At 43.5% G+C, this 16,721-nt stretch overlaps 1 protein-coding gene across 3 annotated transcripts; it reads left to right on the forward strand.

The window, feature by feature from the left end:
* Positions 1–408: 408 nt before the first annotated feature.
* LOC110485606 (GTP-binding protein 1) lies at positions 409–15,413 on the forward strand. Of its 3 annotated transcripts, none has more exons than XM_036949174.1 (15): positions 409–562; positions 783–975; positions 1,850–1,961; positions 2,890–3,070; positions 3,284–3,467; positions 3,671–3,835; positions 3,930–4,053; positions 4,232–4,346; positions 6,580–6,724; positions 6,818–7,000; positions 7,342–7,477; positions 7,673–7,851; positions 8,087–8,212; positions 12,289–12,339; positions 12,645–15,413. In XM_036949174.1, exons 2-15 carry the CDS (start codon positions 793–795, stop codon positions 12,771–12,773), a joined length of 2,013 nt encoding a protein of 670 aa, XP_036805069.1. In that variant the 5' UTR covers positions 409–562; positions 783–792; the 3' UTR covers positions 12,774–15,413. The 3 variants fall into 3 exon arrangements, with proteins under 3 accessions (XP_036805069.1, XP_036805071.1, XP_036805070.1); XM_036949175.1 differs by having other exon boundaries at positions 536–645; XM_036949176.1 differs by lacking the exon at positions 12,289–12,339.
* Positions 15,414–16,721: the final 1,308 nt, after the last annotated feature.

The following is a 16,721-nucleotide window of genomic DNA, read 5'->3' on the forward strand; positions in this document are numbered from 1 at the left end:
GTAGGGAATATGGTGCCATTAGGGACATATTTCTCAACAGGGTGGAGGGCTCTATCTATTTGATTTATTTCCCTTTTCTTTTTTCATTCTTTCTCGTTTCATTCTTCTCCCTTCCAGCCTGTAGTAGGGTGTTTCTGAGTCTTACACAACAAAACTGGACATCTTAGTGATTCATTTGATCCTTTCGAGTACAGTCAATGTAGGTGTCCATCCACTGTATTTTGACCAATGAAACTGCGATCTAGTGGTAAATATAGTTACTACACACATTACTTACCATACAGTATTTTAATACTTTATTCAAATATTTGCTGTAAGGCGTTTCTATAATCGTGCACACACTATATTACGTGTGCCTATGACACATTGAAAGAGAGTCAAAACTCTTAAGAGAAAAATGTATTGATTTTCTGTTTCAGTGAAATAATTCCATTCTGTGTTGAACACCTGTCAACGTTCAAGAACGGAGGGTAGCCAATCCTGTTTCTGTATTTAACATAGGGGCGGGCCACACTCATATAGGCTACCTAAAGCAAACCTTCTATGTACACTGCTACTTCTGGTATGTTGAATTTATATGTTTACTTAACATTACTAATACAACATGAATTGCTACGTAAGGAACGTTTTAGCCTAATTTAAACCGTAAGCAGTTGCTGTACACAATTGTTGCATGCATTGCATCATAATATGTTGGTGTCAGTAGCAAGCTTGATTTGTGAGCTAATGTTAGCTTAGCAATGTTATGCTAGCAGTTTGCAATTTAATTACTTTTTCTGAAGGTTTGGGGAGATGGCGTCGTTGGCAGCAATAGAGCCAGGGCTAAGCCCGGGGACATTACCGAAAGAGGAATCAGTAGTACCAGTTTCTATATTCGCACCGGACTGTGGGGATGACCTTTCAGGGACAGAGTGCTTCGAAGACGGAGAGAATGTTAACGGCGAGTCCGAGGATCATTTAGACTTTACTAGCAAGGTAGGCCCTGCTCTCGACTCAGCTAAAGCTAGCTACATGGCATATGCATGCGTGGATTTCAATTTTACATCAGCTTTAACAAAAATATGTTGCTATTTTTTTTAATGAAAATGACAATTTTATAATGACATTTAATATGGTTGAAGTATGACCGGACATGTATATTTTCGAGTGACCAGTACCCACCAAAACATGCAATAGTGAATGAATGACACGTATATAGGTGCCACTCTGTGTAGACACAACAGTTGGCGAAAGAACCAAGGATGATTTGACCAGATCATCCAGTCCTCGGGGGCCTGATTTGGTGTCACACTTTCCTCCACCCCTAGCAAACACAGCTGATTTTAAACTAGTTTTATTCTAAACTGAAGACCATTATTAGTTGATTATTGGAGTCAGGCGTGTTAGTTTGGGCAAAACTGACACCAATCAGGCCTGAAACTTATATTTATCTTGCAAATATAATTTATTTCAAATAATTAAGTGTGGATTAAACATCAGTATGTTCATAATTGCATGAATCATCATGCATGTGCACATTTACAACTTGGTCAGGCTTGCCAGAAACTAGGCTACGTCATTGTAACGTCAACAAACGACCCAGGCCTAGCTTCTAGCTACTTGCTTCAATATTTGAATGCTGTCTGTCTGGCTGTTCTTACTTTGTTTTGGTAGTGTTATTCTGCCCTGTCCTCTACTGGACATAAACTGTAATGTTATGTTTTTTTATTTACGTTGTAAATTTAGATGTATCACAGAGTCCAGTTTACAATAACATTTTGTTGTAAACACTTATCTACGTTTCTGTCAATTATCAAACAACCATAACACCAGTGAATGAACCTAAACATATATTTTCTCTCTTTCCTAGCTGACTCTGGTCAGCCCCACAGGAGAACAGTATGACTCGTTACTACGGCAACTCCGAGAGAGGATGGATGAAGGATGTGGGGAGACCATTTATGTGGTGGGAGTGGGCTCAGGTGAGAAGGGATAACCTACTTTCCTACCTTTATTTTCGGGCCATATACCTAAACCACACAACAGAACACATGGTGCTCATGTGTAAACATCTCCAATAAACACAGATCAATGTTGACCCCCTTACAGAACACAGACCTGATGTCCCAGATCAGTTGTGCTTTTTGTCAGTTGTTTAAACACAAACAGATCTGGGACCAGTCAGGCTGGTCCCAGATCAAAGGTTGACTAGGCTACTCGTGCGCAGGTTGACTAGGCTACTCGTATTGCCTGGGGTTATTTGGCCTGGGGTTATTTGGCCTGGGGTTATTTGGCCTGGGGTTAGTTGGCCTGGGGTTAGTTGAACCTACATGCAGTTCAACACAGAGGGGGTGCATCAGTTGTCACAATATAAGAGGTATTTTCGGATGGTAGAATGTATTATAAGCAACAACAACAAATGTTTCAATGGTTTTTCTTTACCGATTCATGCTACATTTGGATCAGTCTGGAGTCCGCTGAGCGATGTACTTGTATCGGTCTGGAGTCCACTGAGAGATGTACTTGTATCTTAAACACTTGAATTGGGAACCGAGGCATATGTATGTATGTACGTATGTAACATCCTTAGCCAGTTAAGTCTGAGAAACACTAGCTAACTTGTTTATCCTGATTTAACCCTTTAATGGTCATTTGGCAAAACGACAAGCCTCCACCTTCTCAGCTTCTGCTCCATTGTTCCTTTAATTTGCCCAAACTTTAATGGAACTACTATAGCTACATTACCTGATGTAAACTGGGAATGCAGTCAAGTACCCTGTAATTAAGGCCTTATGTCTGGGTAAAGCCACAGCATGGGCGTTCTCAGAGTAATGGGCAGTGTGGTTAGTGTGACTTCCTATCTCCTTACATCCTATCCCCCCCCCCCCCCCCCCCCCGTTGCTTCATCAGACGGAGGTGACTATGGTCTGGACGAGGGGGACATGGAGGCGTCAGTGGCCACGGTTCAATCCCTGTGTGAGCAGATAGAGGCAGACATGATCCTGCTGAGAGAACGTAGCGACGCAGGGGGGAAAGTACGAGACTACCTCATCCGCCGACGGGTCGGAGAGGAGGACTTCCTGGAAGTGAGGTGAGGGGGGGGGGTGGTTAAAAACGACCTCATCCGCCCGACAAGTCGAGAGAGGGAGAATGGGATGCCGGGGGGGGGCATTCGTCAATTTATTATTAGGTCTTCTCAGAGGGAGAAGAAGTTGGTTTGCTTTCAGGATCAGTGTTCTGCAACATTTGGTGTTGCACATAACAGCTCTCTGTCCTTTAACTTCTCTCTCCCCTTCCCATACAGGGTGGCGGTGGTGGGTAACGTGGATGCCGGTAAGAGCACCCTGCTGGGGGTGTTGACCCACGGGGAGCTGGACAACGGCAGGGGGTTCGCCAGGCAGAAGCTCTTTCGACACAAACACGAGATGGAGAGCGGCAGGACCAGCAGTGTGGGGAACGACATCCTGGGCTTTGACCAGGAGGGACATGTAAGATAATGACTTGGGGTTGACTTAGGAGTCTCTAAGGACATTTAAATTAGATACGGATGACATAGGCAGGAGACGGAGAGTGACAGGACCAGCAGTATTCAAAACGTAAACAAAGCTGACTTAGAGCCTGGTCCATTTTGACCCTAGCGTGTTGTCCAGCACTCTGATTTAAACCAACCTCTCTCGGTCTCTGCTCCTAGGTGGTGAATAAGCCAGATAATCACGGGGGAAGTCTGGACTGGACTAAGATCTGTGAGAGGTCCTCTAAGGTCATCACCTTCATAGATCTTGCCGGCCACGAGAAGTACCTGAAAACCACTGTGTTTGGAATGACCGGACACCTACCAGACTTCTGTATGCTCATGGTGAGAGACATTTACTGTGTCAGTGACTTTGCTCATCCTCTTTCTCTCGTTCACTCTTCTACATCTCTCTCCTTCCTTTCCTCTCTCTCTCTAGGTGGGCAGTAATGCAGGTATTGTAGGGATGACCAAGGAGCATCTAGGTTTGGCTCTAGCCCTGAATGTACCAGTCTTTGTAGTGGTCACCAAGATAGACATGTGTCCAGCCAACATCCTAGCAGGTGAGAGATGGACTGTGGAACCTGGCCCTGTTCAAATCATTAAAACATGATAATTGTAGTGAAATGTAACTTCTTTTTTTATTTTTTATTGGAAAACACCAGTTCCTCCCCGTTAGTCTGTTTGGTTAACAAATGAACACACACAATGTGTGTTAATAATTGTGTGTGTATTTCCCAGAGACACTGCATCTGTTACAGAGGTTACTGAAGTCCCCAGGATGTAGAAAGATCCCCGTACTGGTTCAAAACAAAGATGACGTTATCGTCACTGCATCCAACTTCAGCTCAGAGAGGTAAATACCAGTGAATTAACACAGTTTCCTTGTGGTGGTTTTGGTCCTTTTCCTCAATTCATCTGAACAGTTTGTGTGTAAGATGGCGCCGACAGGCATGGCAGCTCTGCTTCTAGCTCCTAAGCAAATTTGCAGTATATTTGTTGGTGTGTGTGTGTTATTGGCCCAGAACGTTTTTTGTGTTATTACATACAGCCAGACAACTTTTGGATATCAGAGCGGCGGTAACTCACCAGCGACCCCAAACAGAAATTAGACTTTTCTGAATTGCATCCTTTGTTTGCAACCCCCAAGGCAACTGAATGTATCCCAGAGGCTGCTCCAAAACATCACCGGGCAGAAGAGGTGTTTGGAGTGGACTTCTATATTCCAACACGAGAGTCGTGCACACCATCCACCGATTCCGAGTATATTACTCGCTAATGTTCAGTCCCTGGACAATAAAGTAGATGAGCTCAGGGACTGTATGTTACTCGCTAATGTTCAGTCACTGGACAATGAAGTAGATGAGCTCAGGGACTGTATGTTACTCGCTAATGTTCAGTCCCTGGACAATAAAGTAGATGAGCTCAGGGACTGTATATTACTCGCTAATGTTCAGTCCCTGGACAATAAAGTAGATGAGCTCAGAGACTGTATGTTACTCGCTAATGTTCAGTCCCTGGACAATAAAGTAGATGAGCTCAGAGACTGTATGTTACTCGCTAATGTTCAGTCCCTGGACAATAAAGTAGATGAGCTCAGGGACTGTATATTACTCGCTAATGTTCAGTCCCTGGACAATAAAGTAGATGAGCTCAGGGACTGTATGTTACTCGCTAATGTTCAGTCCCTGGACAATAAAGTAGATGAGCTCAGGGACTGTATGTTACTCGCTAATGTTCAGTCCCTGGACAATAAAGTAGATGAGCTCAGGGACTGTATGTTACTCGCTAATGTTCAGTCCCTGGACAATAAAGTAGATGAGCTCAGGGACTGTATGTTACTCGCTAATGTTCAGTCCCTGGACAATAAAGTAGATGAGCTCAGGGACTGTATAGTACTCGCTAATGTTCAGTCCCTGGACAATAAAGTAGATGAGCTCAGGGACTGTATGTTACTCGCTAATGTTCAGTCCCTGGACAATAAAGTAGATGAGCTCAGGGACTGTATGTTACTCGCTAATGTTCAGTCCCTGGACAATAAAGTAGATGAGCTCAGGGACTGTATGTTACTCGCTAATGTTCAGTCCCTGGACAATAAAGTAGATGAGCTCAGGGACTGTATAGTACTCGCTAATGTTCAGTCCCTGGACAATAAAGTAGATGAGCTCAGGGACTGTATATTACTCTGTTTCACAGAATCATGGCTCTCCAGATATACTGTCCCTGTCTATACTGGGTTCTCCGCACATCACGCACACAGGAATAAATCACCTCAACGTCAACAAAACAAAGGAGCTGATCGTGGTCTTCAGGAGACCGGGAGCACTCCTCCCATCCACATCAACAGGAACGCATTGGAGAAGGTGAAAAACTGTCCCTGCTCTCTGTCCTCGGTTCCTTAGCGTACTCATCACTGCCAATCTGAAATGGTCCACCCACACAGATAGTGTGGAGAAGGCAGCGTAACAGCACCTCTTCAAACATAGGAAGCTGAAGAAATTTGGCTTGTCCCCTAAGAACCTCACAGCTGCACTGCCTGCAACCGCAGAGCTCTCTATAGAGTGGTGTGGTCTGCCCAACGCGTCACCGGGGAACCACTGCCTGCTCTCAGGACACCTACAGCACCCGATGTCACAGGAAGGCCAAAAAGATCTTTCCTGAACTTAGTCACTGTCACTAGCTGGCTACCACCCGGTTACTCAACCCTGCACCTTAGAGGCTGCTGCCCTATACACATAGACATGGAATCAATGGTCATGTTAATGTTTACATGATGTTGTACCCATTTCATATGTTAATATACTGTATTCTTGTCAATGCCACTCTGACATTGCTCATCCTAATATTTATTAATTCCATTCTTTTATTTTGAGGTTTGTGTGTAATGTTGTGAGTTGTTACATACTACTGCACTGTTGGCGCTAGGAACACAAGCATTTCGCTTCACCCGCAATAACATCTGCTCATTTTTTTTGTATGTGAACAATAACATTTTAATTGATTTATGGGTAACGTATGTTGTCTTAATCCTCCACTCTTTCCTTTCTCTTCTCCCCCTCCCTTCTCTCTCTCTGTGTCTCTCCCCCTAGGATGTGTCCAATCTTCCAGGTCTCCAATGTAACAGGAGATAACATGGATCTTCTGAAGATGTTCCTCAACCTACTGTCTTCTAAAACCTCCTATAGAGAAGATGAGCCTGCCGAGTTCCAGATCGATGACACCTACTCAGTACCGGTTAGTACACACCACACACACAACCATCAGCACCACACACACACTAATCATTTAACAAGCTGTGTTGTATTGACGTCTCCTATCTCTCCTCAGGGTGTGGGCACAGTAGTGTCCGGCACTACGTTACGTGGATTGATACGACTGAATGACACGCTGCTGCTCGGCCCAGACCCCCTGGGCAGTTTCCTCTCCATCGCTGTCAAATCTATCCACCGCAAGAGGATGCCTGTCAAAGAGGTCCGGGGGGGACAGACCGCCTCCTTCGCGCTCAAAAAGGTGTGTTTTTACGCGTCTGATTGTATAAGGCTACAACCACACAGACACACAATAACACAGATGAAGTCGTACATGCATTCATAAATTGTCTGCTTTTGTGTCGAAAGATCAGCTCAAGTCAGCAACTTTCAAATAAGTTGCAGATGTAAAAAGATGGACCATTTTGTGTTTGTTTTTCTCCAGAAAATTCTCTGTCCATAATCCATTAATGGATGACTCCCATAGGGGAAAAAACATCCTCAATCAGCACATTTCTGACAGTCTGTCCCAATGTTTCTCTCCTCTTCCCCTCTCCCCCCCTGGCCCCTTTTTCACCCCTCTCCCTCTTTCTTCTCCTCCAGATCAAGCGTTCCTCCATCAGGAAGGGGATGGTGATGATCTCTCCCAGACTAACACCTCAGGCTACCTGGGAGTTCATGGCTGAGATACTGGTCCTGCACCACCCCACCACCATATCCCCACGATACCAGGCTATGGGTGAGCGGCTTTCAAACGTGTGGGTGTGTTCATGGTTGCTTGTATACTGTGGCGATGCTCAATTTACCATTAAAGTTTCAGCTATATTCATATTAGGTCTTTGTCTCTCCTACAATCACACAAAAATGGGACCTGTCCAGAGTTGCTATGCCACTGGTATGTCAATAGTTATTTTTCTGACTTTCTCTCCCTCAGTGCACTGTGGCAGCATCAGACAGACAGCCACCATTCTGACCATGAACAGAGACTGTCTCCGTACCGGGGACAAGGCCTCAGTCCACTTCAGATTCATTAAGACCCCCGAGTACCTCCACACAGACCAGAGACTGGTGTTCAGAGAGGGACGCACCAAGGCTGTGGGCACCATCACCAAGGTATGGGGTTAGAACTAGTTGTAAGGGGTTATGAATGGTCATACGTTTATAAAAGGTCATGGAGCATTAAACCGCCTTAGAAACATTTCACAATGTTACAATAACTCACTGTCTCTTCACCAGCTTTGTTGTGTGTGTGTGTGTGGGGTCAAGTGTTATGAAGGGCTTATACCTTTATTCTAAAGCGTCCCAGACTACCTCCTAACTAACTCCACCTGTACGTGTGTCTCTCCAGCTGCTCCAGTCAGTCACCAAGGCCCAGCAGGCCAAGATGCAGTCCACTAAGAAGGGCACCATGTCAGCCAATGAGGAGGCAGGATCGGCACCGCGGCCTGACAGCCCCAGCGCAGGACAGCTACCGGTGAGCTACCGGGGTAGGGAGGGGCTTAGACTGAACAACTGGTGAAGGAAGGGACTACCCTGCATTCATAACCAAGAGGGAAGGTGGTATTTACCACATAGGACTGGTAATTACTAGTGGGGAAACTCCTCTATCATCCCTGAGCTCTGACTTCTCCCACATCCTGACCTCTGATGTCACTTACTAAGGAAATTACCTATAACAGCATTTTTGTCAGTTAAAGGCAACAGCAAAACATTATTTATAAAAATAGTTTATCTATGAATATGTTTTTTTAATATGACTTGGTTTACAAGCAAGATTATGGTGGATGCAGCTTGTTGGCCATTAGCCAATTGGCTTTCTCAACAAGTTCAAAGCACGTGAATGCATCCAACTGGTATTCATGACTTCACAACTGGCAATTAACGCCTTCCCACTTGGTTATGAATGCAGCATTAGACATGAAGGAGGAGCTTAGACAGAACACTTGTGTACAGCCACGACACAGGACAGCTACTGCTCAGCTACTGGGAGGCCGAGGCTTAGAAACAACACCTGGAGGAGGGAGGGTCTTGGACAGAGATGTAATGAGTAGAGCTGACATGATTCCCAATTCTACATGACAGACAATCATCTGTTCTACACAAACTATTTCTAACTAAGGGAGGGTGTTAGAGAACATCCTGAAGTAAGAGGTCAAAAAATGACTTGCTAGAAGGGTAGGAGGAAAGTTAAACTCTGCATTGTGTGTTGAGTGACTGAATGGTGTGTGTGTGTGCAGACCTGCCAACATACAGCATTCTCTGTCCATGTAAGAGATCTGAGTTAATAGTACACAGAAATGAATGTGGCCTGAATTTTATTTTTTAAATTTGAAATAAAAATACATCCTCTGAGTAAATCTAACATCCCGATTCTCGAACTGCAACACACAGACATGTACGGAGTTTGTGTCAACGGACGTGGAGATTAATACATCGTTATTGGGTGTACAGTTGAAGTCAGAAGTTTACATACACTTAGGTTGGAGTCATTAACTTATTTTTCAACCACTCCACAAATGTCTTATCCTAACTGACTTGCCAAAACTATAGTTTGTTAACATCTACTTTGCATGACACAATTCATCCAACAACTGTTTACAGACAGATTGTTTCACTTTTAATTCACTGTATCACAATTCCAGTGGGTCAGAAGTTTACATACACTAAGTTGACTGTGTCTTTAAACAGCTTGGAAAATTCCAGAAAATGATGTCATGGCTTTAAAAGCTTCTGATAGGCTAATTGACATCATTTGAGTCAAATCTGTGGATGTATTTCAAGGCCTACCTTCAAACTCAATGCCTCTTTGCTTGACGTCATTGGAAAATCAAAAGAAATCAGCCAAGACCTCAATGTTTTTTGTTGTAGACCTCCACAAGTCTGGTTCATCCTTGGGAGCAATTTCCAAACTGAAGGTACCACGTTCATCTGTACAAACAATAGTACGCAAGTATAAACACCATGGGACCACGCAGCCGTCATACCGCTCAGGATGGAGAAGTGTTCTGTCTCCTAGAGATAAAAGTGCAAATCAATCCCAGAACAACAGCAAAGGACCTTGTGAAGATGCTGGAGGAAACAGGTACAAAAGTATCGATATCCACAGTAAAACAAGTCCAATATCAACATAACCTGATAGTCCACTCAGCAAGGAAGAAGCCACTGCTCCAAAACCACCATTAAAAAAAGCCAGACTACGGTTTGCAACTGCACATGGGGACAAAGATCGTACTTTTTGGAGAAATGTCCTCTGGTCTGATGAAACAAAAATAGAACTGTTTGGCCATAATGACCATTGTTATGATTGTAGGAAAAAGGGGGACGCTCGCAAGCCGAAGAACACCATCCAAACCGGTGGCAGCATCATGTGGTGAGGGTGCTTTGCTAAAAGATGGCCTGGTGCACTTCAGAAAATAGATGGCATCACGAGGTAGGACAATTATGTGGATACTTGGAAGCAACATCTCAAGACCTCAGTCAGGAAGTTAAAGCTTGGTCGCAAATGGGTCTTCCAAATGGACATTGACCACAAGCATACTTCCGAAGTTGTGTCAAAATGGCTTAAGGACAACAAAGTCAAGGTATTGGAGTAGCCATCACAAAGCCCTGACCTCAACCTATAGAACTGAAAAAGCGTATGCGAGCAAGGAGGCCTGTTATTCAGTTATTACACCCACACTGCTCGCCCTCATCAACAAGCGTCTGTGTTACCAAGGGCTAAAATAGAACTCCTTTCTATTTCTGATGCAGATCACGCTTCAAGTCCTGCCTCTCCCATCTCCTCATTGGTTTATAGAAGCAGGTACCCACGTGCCATCTCCTGATTGGTTATACCCACGTGGGTGATTGAAAGACCAAGCAACGCAGGTGTAGAAGCACGGTGGCTAGGAAAAAGTCCCTAGAAAGGCCAGAACCTAGGAAGAAACCTAGAGGTACCAGGCTATGAGGGGTGGCCAGTCCTCTTCTGGCTGTGCCGGGTGGAGATTATAACAGAACATGGCCAAGATTTTCATAAATGACCAGCATGGTCAAATAATAATAATCACAGTGGTTGTAGAGGGTGCAGCAAGTCAGCACCTCAGGAGTAAATGTCAGTTGTCTTTTCATAGCCGATCATTAAGAGTCTCTCTACCGCTCCTGCTGTCTCTAGATAGTTGAAAACAGCAGGTCTGGGACAGGTAGCACGTCCGGTGAACAGGTCAGGATTCCATAGCTGCAGGCAGAACAATTGAAACTGGAGCAGCAGCCCGGCCAGGTGGACTGGGGACAGCAAGGAGTCATCATGCCAGGTAGTCCTGAGGCATGGTCCTAGGGCTCAGGTCCTCCGAGAGAAAGAAAGAGAGCATACTTAAATTCACACAGGACACCCGATAAGACAGAAGTACTCCAGATATAACAAACTGACCCTAGCCCTCCGACACATAAACTACTGCAGCATAAATACTGGCAGCTGAGACGGGAGGGGTCAGGAGACACTGTGGCCCCATCCGATGACACCCCCGGACAAGGCCAGACAGGAAAGATATAACCCCACCCACAGACATGCACAGCCCCCACAGACATGCTGAGTGCCATTGTTACCAAGAAGGTTTCAATGATTGCCAGAAGAACTGTTTGCCACAGAGAAGTCTACCCTGATGCCCTGCTGCGTAAGGCTAAATCTGCTAGCTACCAGGCAAATCTGTCTAGGAAATGACTTCCTGAACAGATTTGTTCTCACTCGCTGTTTCCTATCATAGCGTTTCCGTTTTTATTATGGAGAACATGTTTATTTCATGCTCTGCTTCAAACATTTTTCATATCAGTCATTTTTTTTTATTGTGGATGAGACATTTGTAAATTTTGTACCTAAACAACTTGTTATTTGTTTAATAAAATGACTCCAAGAATAATGGTCCTTTTGTGTTCTTTCTAATCAGATATTGTTAGTGACTTTTACCATGTGTGTAAATGGAATGCTGTCAAGAGTATTCCAAACTTTTTATAGACCTGATGTGGTACAATTCTATACTTGCGATCAGACTCACAAACAGCGGGCGGGGTAACCCCAATTTGGCGCATGCGTATGGTACTCTAAAATATGCTGTGTGCGTATTGTACTCTAAAAGTTGGACAGGTTGGTGTGTGTGTCGTACCAGCAGCTTTCTCTTTTCCAATATGCTGGCTAATCTCTCTTCCGATGCCCCTCCATCTCGTTTCACTCTTTCTTTATCCTGCGCTTTTATGATTGTTCATCACCCGGTCTTTCACAATCCCTCTTTTCAAAAAGTCCTCCCTTTCCTTGACCCTCACACTCGTCTGCCAATATCCCTCTCTGCCGCTCTCAATTTTCATTCCACTTACCGGTACATCTTTTTTCCTCCTCATCCCACTTTCGTTCACTCCTCTCCTCCATTATCGTCGGCCCCATCACTCGTTCCTCTCATCTTTCCTGACCTCCGTCCATTAAACTTGTCTCCCCGTCCCCTCCTTAACACTTTCCCCATCCGTCACTCTTTCCTTCTCCTTCACTCTCTCTCCCTCGTCTGTCTGGTTGTCTGTCTGCGTCAGACAGTGGGGGAGGAGGAGACGCTATGTAAAGACGGCAACAAAGAGAACCAGGTAAACGGAACGAGGGAAGGAAACACCAGTTTGTCCTAAAGAAGTACTGCCATGACTTCCATTTATCCCAACACTAAAGAGTGTTTTCCTGTGCAGCATGAACTTTGACTTCTAAAAGTACTGAAAAGGTTATTTACTTGAATGAAAACATTAAATTGATGTTTAAGCCTGAACTAATGTTGTGTAATAAAAAAAAGAAGAATTTCTCTTTTTTTTTAAGTAAAAAAAAGTTAGAGGTGGTCATAAATTGTGTGCTTGGCTTAACATTTAGTAACACTTGTTTTGTTGTGACTGTTCTCCTCCAGCCCAAGTCAGGAGGTGGAGGCAGGAGGAGAGGGGGTCAGAGACACCGAGGAAAAGCCCTGAACAGCACCGCATCACCAACATCACAACAACACACACCAGCTGTAGCAGGAGTGAGCACCACTGCCTAACCCCCCCCCCCCCCCCCCCCCCCCCACACACACACACACACACACCATCTCCTCTCCTTCCTCTCTCGCTACTCTCGTCTACATCCACTCTTCTATATCTCCTCCTCTACATCTTGTTTTGTAATCATTCTTGTTCCAATTAGGGGAGAAGGAATGAATGTAGCAAAGAAAAGGGGGACGAGAAGTGAAACATGCGTTAATCCTAAATGACACAGTTTACCATGTCCATCCCAGTTAGATCACCATTACAGAGTAGTTCTAGAACATCGTTAAATGTCACTATGGCTTCTATGGCGACTAATGACTGAACTGGCTCCTGGAAAATAGCAGAAAGAAGCAGTTGACTCAATCTAACAGACACGGTGTAGTAATAAACAAACAAGGTTTTATTACAGATTCATTATGTAGACAGGAAACAAATGGTGTTCAGGCACTGAGATCTGTTGTCTTAAGGGGTCGTCATCCCGTAATAATGACTGACTCCTGATTCAATCTAACAGGAAATAAATGGTGTCGTTCACAAGGTTTAGATGAAATCTAACAGACCGGACATGGCATAGGAGTCATAAGGTTTATATTTGTTATTCCATTCGTCATTTATTTAGACAGGAGAGGAATAGTGTACTCCAAGGTCTCCACTCAATCTAATAGAACAGGATAGGTGTAGTTCAGACACGGGATAGTCCTAACTAACCAACCCCAAGGACAATGTTCACTAGGCTCATACACTGCCATCTGACTATACATAAAACAGTGGTTCTGAAACATTTGGATCAGGACTCACTGTAGGTCCATGTTTTGTTCTATTGTAATAGGAAAAACAACTAATTTGGGCCTTGGAAAACCTGGTATACAAAACCTATCATTTAGATGTGTGCCTTTTTAGATATCTGCCCAAAAAAAGCATTGAGTGGAAACTATGAAAGCTGTGTTTTTTAAATAGTGGATTTTGGTCTTGGAGAAATGAAGTGAGCTACATTGTTCAAATGGGTGCAAAGTTCGTTCAAAGTTCTGTCCATCTTTTGCAGTCAGAAATGTTGACGCGTGCTGAAAAACACAGACCGCATATCTGTTCTATAATTAATTTCAATAGATTTGGGAATCGTTGCTCCGCTACCCTTGTAGCGTGTTCTGTGTTGGATTATTTATTTGGCTTTCATAGATGAAAGGGTTTGGAAAATCCAAGAAGGCTAATACGGCTTAAAAGTATTTCAGGAGGATTTAGAAGTTTTCCATGTTATCCTCCATACCCTCTCAAGGACATTGTTTGAGCCCCAAAACGCAGGCGGAATAGTAGCTTTAAGATTTGTTGTTTTATTCAGTTTCTAGTCATGCACACCTTCTATAAGATTTGTTGGCGGAACTAGGGTTTTTGGGATTGAAGATTTTAGGTTAATCCATTTCCATACTTGATATGATTCAAATTTATTTTTTCTAAGCTTTGATATGGTTTTTTCAGGTGGTGTGAGCATTTTTATTTTGGGTTTGGATTGGGACAGGTTTCAGTGGTGGAAGGCTTGGATTGGTTGTTACCACCAGGCAGAAGTTACACTTTAGTACAAATCTAGGATCAGTTTATCCAATGTCGTGGTAATTTCCTCTATTACTAAATGATGAGAGTTACAAACCACACACCAGTCAGAGTTATACTTAAATGTCATATTTTAATAATATGAGCTTCACCATAGCCCTGTGACTCTCAGATCAATTCAGTGTCTATAAATGAATTCTCTGAGTGTCAACATAATGGCAACAGATCTTTTATAGCAAAGATCCACCCCCCCCTAGTCGACATGATAAACCACAGATCATAAGAACTCCACAAAGGGCCTTTTACTTACAAAAAGGAGTATCCCATAGCCAGATAGCATTAGCTATAAATTATCAGTTTGGTCTCTTAGACAAGGTTCTACTTCTCGTTCTTGGTACTTCCTAGTACCAAAACATTACCTCATCCAATGGCATATATCTATTGTCAATTATAGATACTCCCATCTCAAATACACCCCCCTCCTGGACAAGCTCACGGAGGAGAGTGAGCCTCTAGGTCATATACTAGGTCAAGAGAAGGGCAACATCAGAGGGGTAATACAATGGTTCCAGACACTGCTGTACTCCTCCCCCCAATGGGAAAAGGAGGGAGTGACTGGAGATGGTGGAGCCCTTCACATGGTTTAGGAATAGTTAGACACATTCAAAAATGAAGACAATCCTGACCTCTCCCCTCTCTGGGCCCCAAGTGACTATCTCACATAAGCATATTCTGAAAGTAAATTAAAACATATTCATCAATGTTACCTAACTAATTCTGATTCAGCTACGACACCAATCACAGATGTTATCCTTTAGTATTAGAGAGGGAAACAACTGACCTTAGATCCGGTCTAAAGGTAACCTCATTTTATTTCTTATTCTCTGCTTTTATGATGGATGTTGATCTCAATACATTCAACAACCATTTTATTTTTTTTAGCTAATATTAGTGTATACATTTTATTTTTGAGTGGACCGAGTGACACATTTTTGTGTCTGCATCTTATGTACAAAAATGAAAGTTGTGCCGAAAGAAAAAGAAAGCCCTTTAACTTAACACAGTGGTGCCAGTTTGTTGTAAATCCTTTTAAATAAAGATGTTTCAGAGTATCAACATGTTGTGGTCATATTTTGTCAATACTGGGTGTACCATCTGGCTGCCAGCACTTCTATAAGGGGCCAGTTCACATTTCAGATGCTAGTGCTGATCTAGGATCAGGTCTCCACCTTTCCATGTAATCTTAATGATTGTGCTCTAAAAGGCAAACAGATCGTAGATCAGCACTCTTGCTCTAAGCTTTATGAATACGGGTAGAGGTCTAGGCTGAGGCCTTGGTTTAGAGAGAGCACTGAGGGAGCTGTAAGGTTGAGGGACGAGGCCTACTTTTCCTTTTTATAGGTGAAACGAGGACCGAGAAACCACTGACTTCAAGTCGGGAGTTTTGCAGGTGTCGAGGTACACTGCATACAGATAGTCAATCACTCAAACACACACACTGTCCACACAAACACACACACTGTCCACACAAACACACACACACACACTGTCCACACAAACACACACTTCAGTTGTATTTGAAACAGTGAGAACAAGGGGATGTGGCTTTGATATGATTGAATAAGGAGTTTATTCAGGCCACTGCAGATTTATTGTCTTCACATCAAATGCTTTATGAAGCCAATAATAACCGAACCGGATGCAGACAGAAATGTCCGTCCACGTTTGAGTAAATGGGAGGCCTTCAAATAACGCTGTCACACAGTAAAGTGAGCGGGAGAGGTGGGGTGAGAGAGTACTGAAACGCACAACACGACCTTGAAGCGCCCGCTCGCTGCTACGTTCAACAAATCACTCATCGATCCATGGCTTTGCATTAAAGAGAGATGTTCCATTTCATACTGGAGTGGTGAAAGCTGAGCTTTGAAAACAGGGTAAGAGGTTCACTATGGAATAGTATTATTGACCTGCTACTCTGAATCAAACGTGGACGGACATTTCTGTCTGCATCCGGTTGGGTTATTATTGGCTTCATAAAGCATCTGATGTGAAGACCATAAATCTGCAGTGGCCTGAATAAACTCCTTATTCAATCCTATCAAAGCCACATCCCCTTGTTCTCACTGTTTCAAGTACAACTGAAGTGTGTGTGTGGTGAGGTGTGTCACAATAGATTTGTAACTACTGTTGTATTTTAAACATTTGTCTTCATCCTGTTAATTTATACAACCTACCAGACCTTACCATATCTCACTTTTTATACAACCTACCAGACCTTACCATATCTCACTTTTTATACAACATACCAGACCTTACCATATCTCACTTTTTATACAACATACCAGACCTTACCATATCTCACTTTTTATACAACCTACCAGACCTTACCATATCTCACTTTTTATACAACCTACCAG

Source organism: Oncorhynchus mykiss, chromosome 17, assembly GCF_013265735.2.
Source record: "Oncorhynchus mykiss isolate Arlee chromosome 17, USDA_OmykA_1.1, whole genome shotgun sequence".
NCBI classification, from domain to species: domain Eukaryota; kingdom Metazoa; phylum Chordata; class Actinopteri; order Salmoniformes; family Salmonidae; genus Oncorhynchus; species Oncorhynchus mykiss.

Bases quoted from the DNA above. Each gene is read 5' to 3' on its own strand.
- LOC110485606 (XM_036949174.1), top strand. From the start codon at position 793: ATGGCGTCGTTGGCAGCAATAGAGCCAGGGCTAAGCCCGGGGACATTA. The intron at 3,836-3,929 runs GTGAGAGACATT...CTCTCTCTCTAG, and splicing joins CAGACTTCTGTATGCTCATG to GTGGGCAGTAATGCAGGTAT. The intron at 12,340-12,644 runs GTAAACGGAACG...GTTCTCCTCCAG, and splicing joins ACGGCAACAAAGAGAACCAG to CCCAAGTCAGGAGGTGGAGG.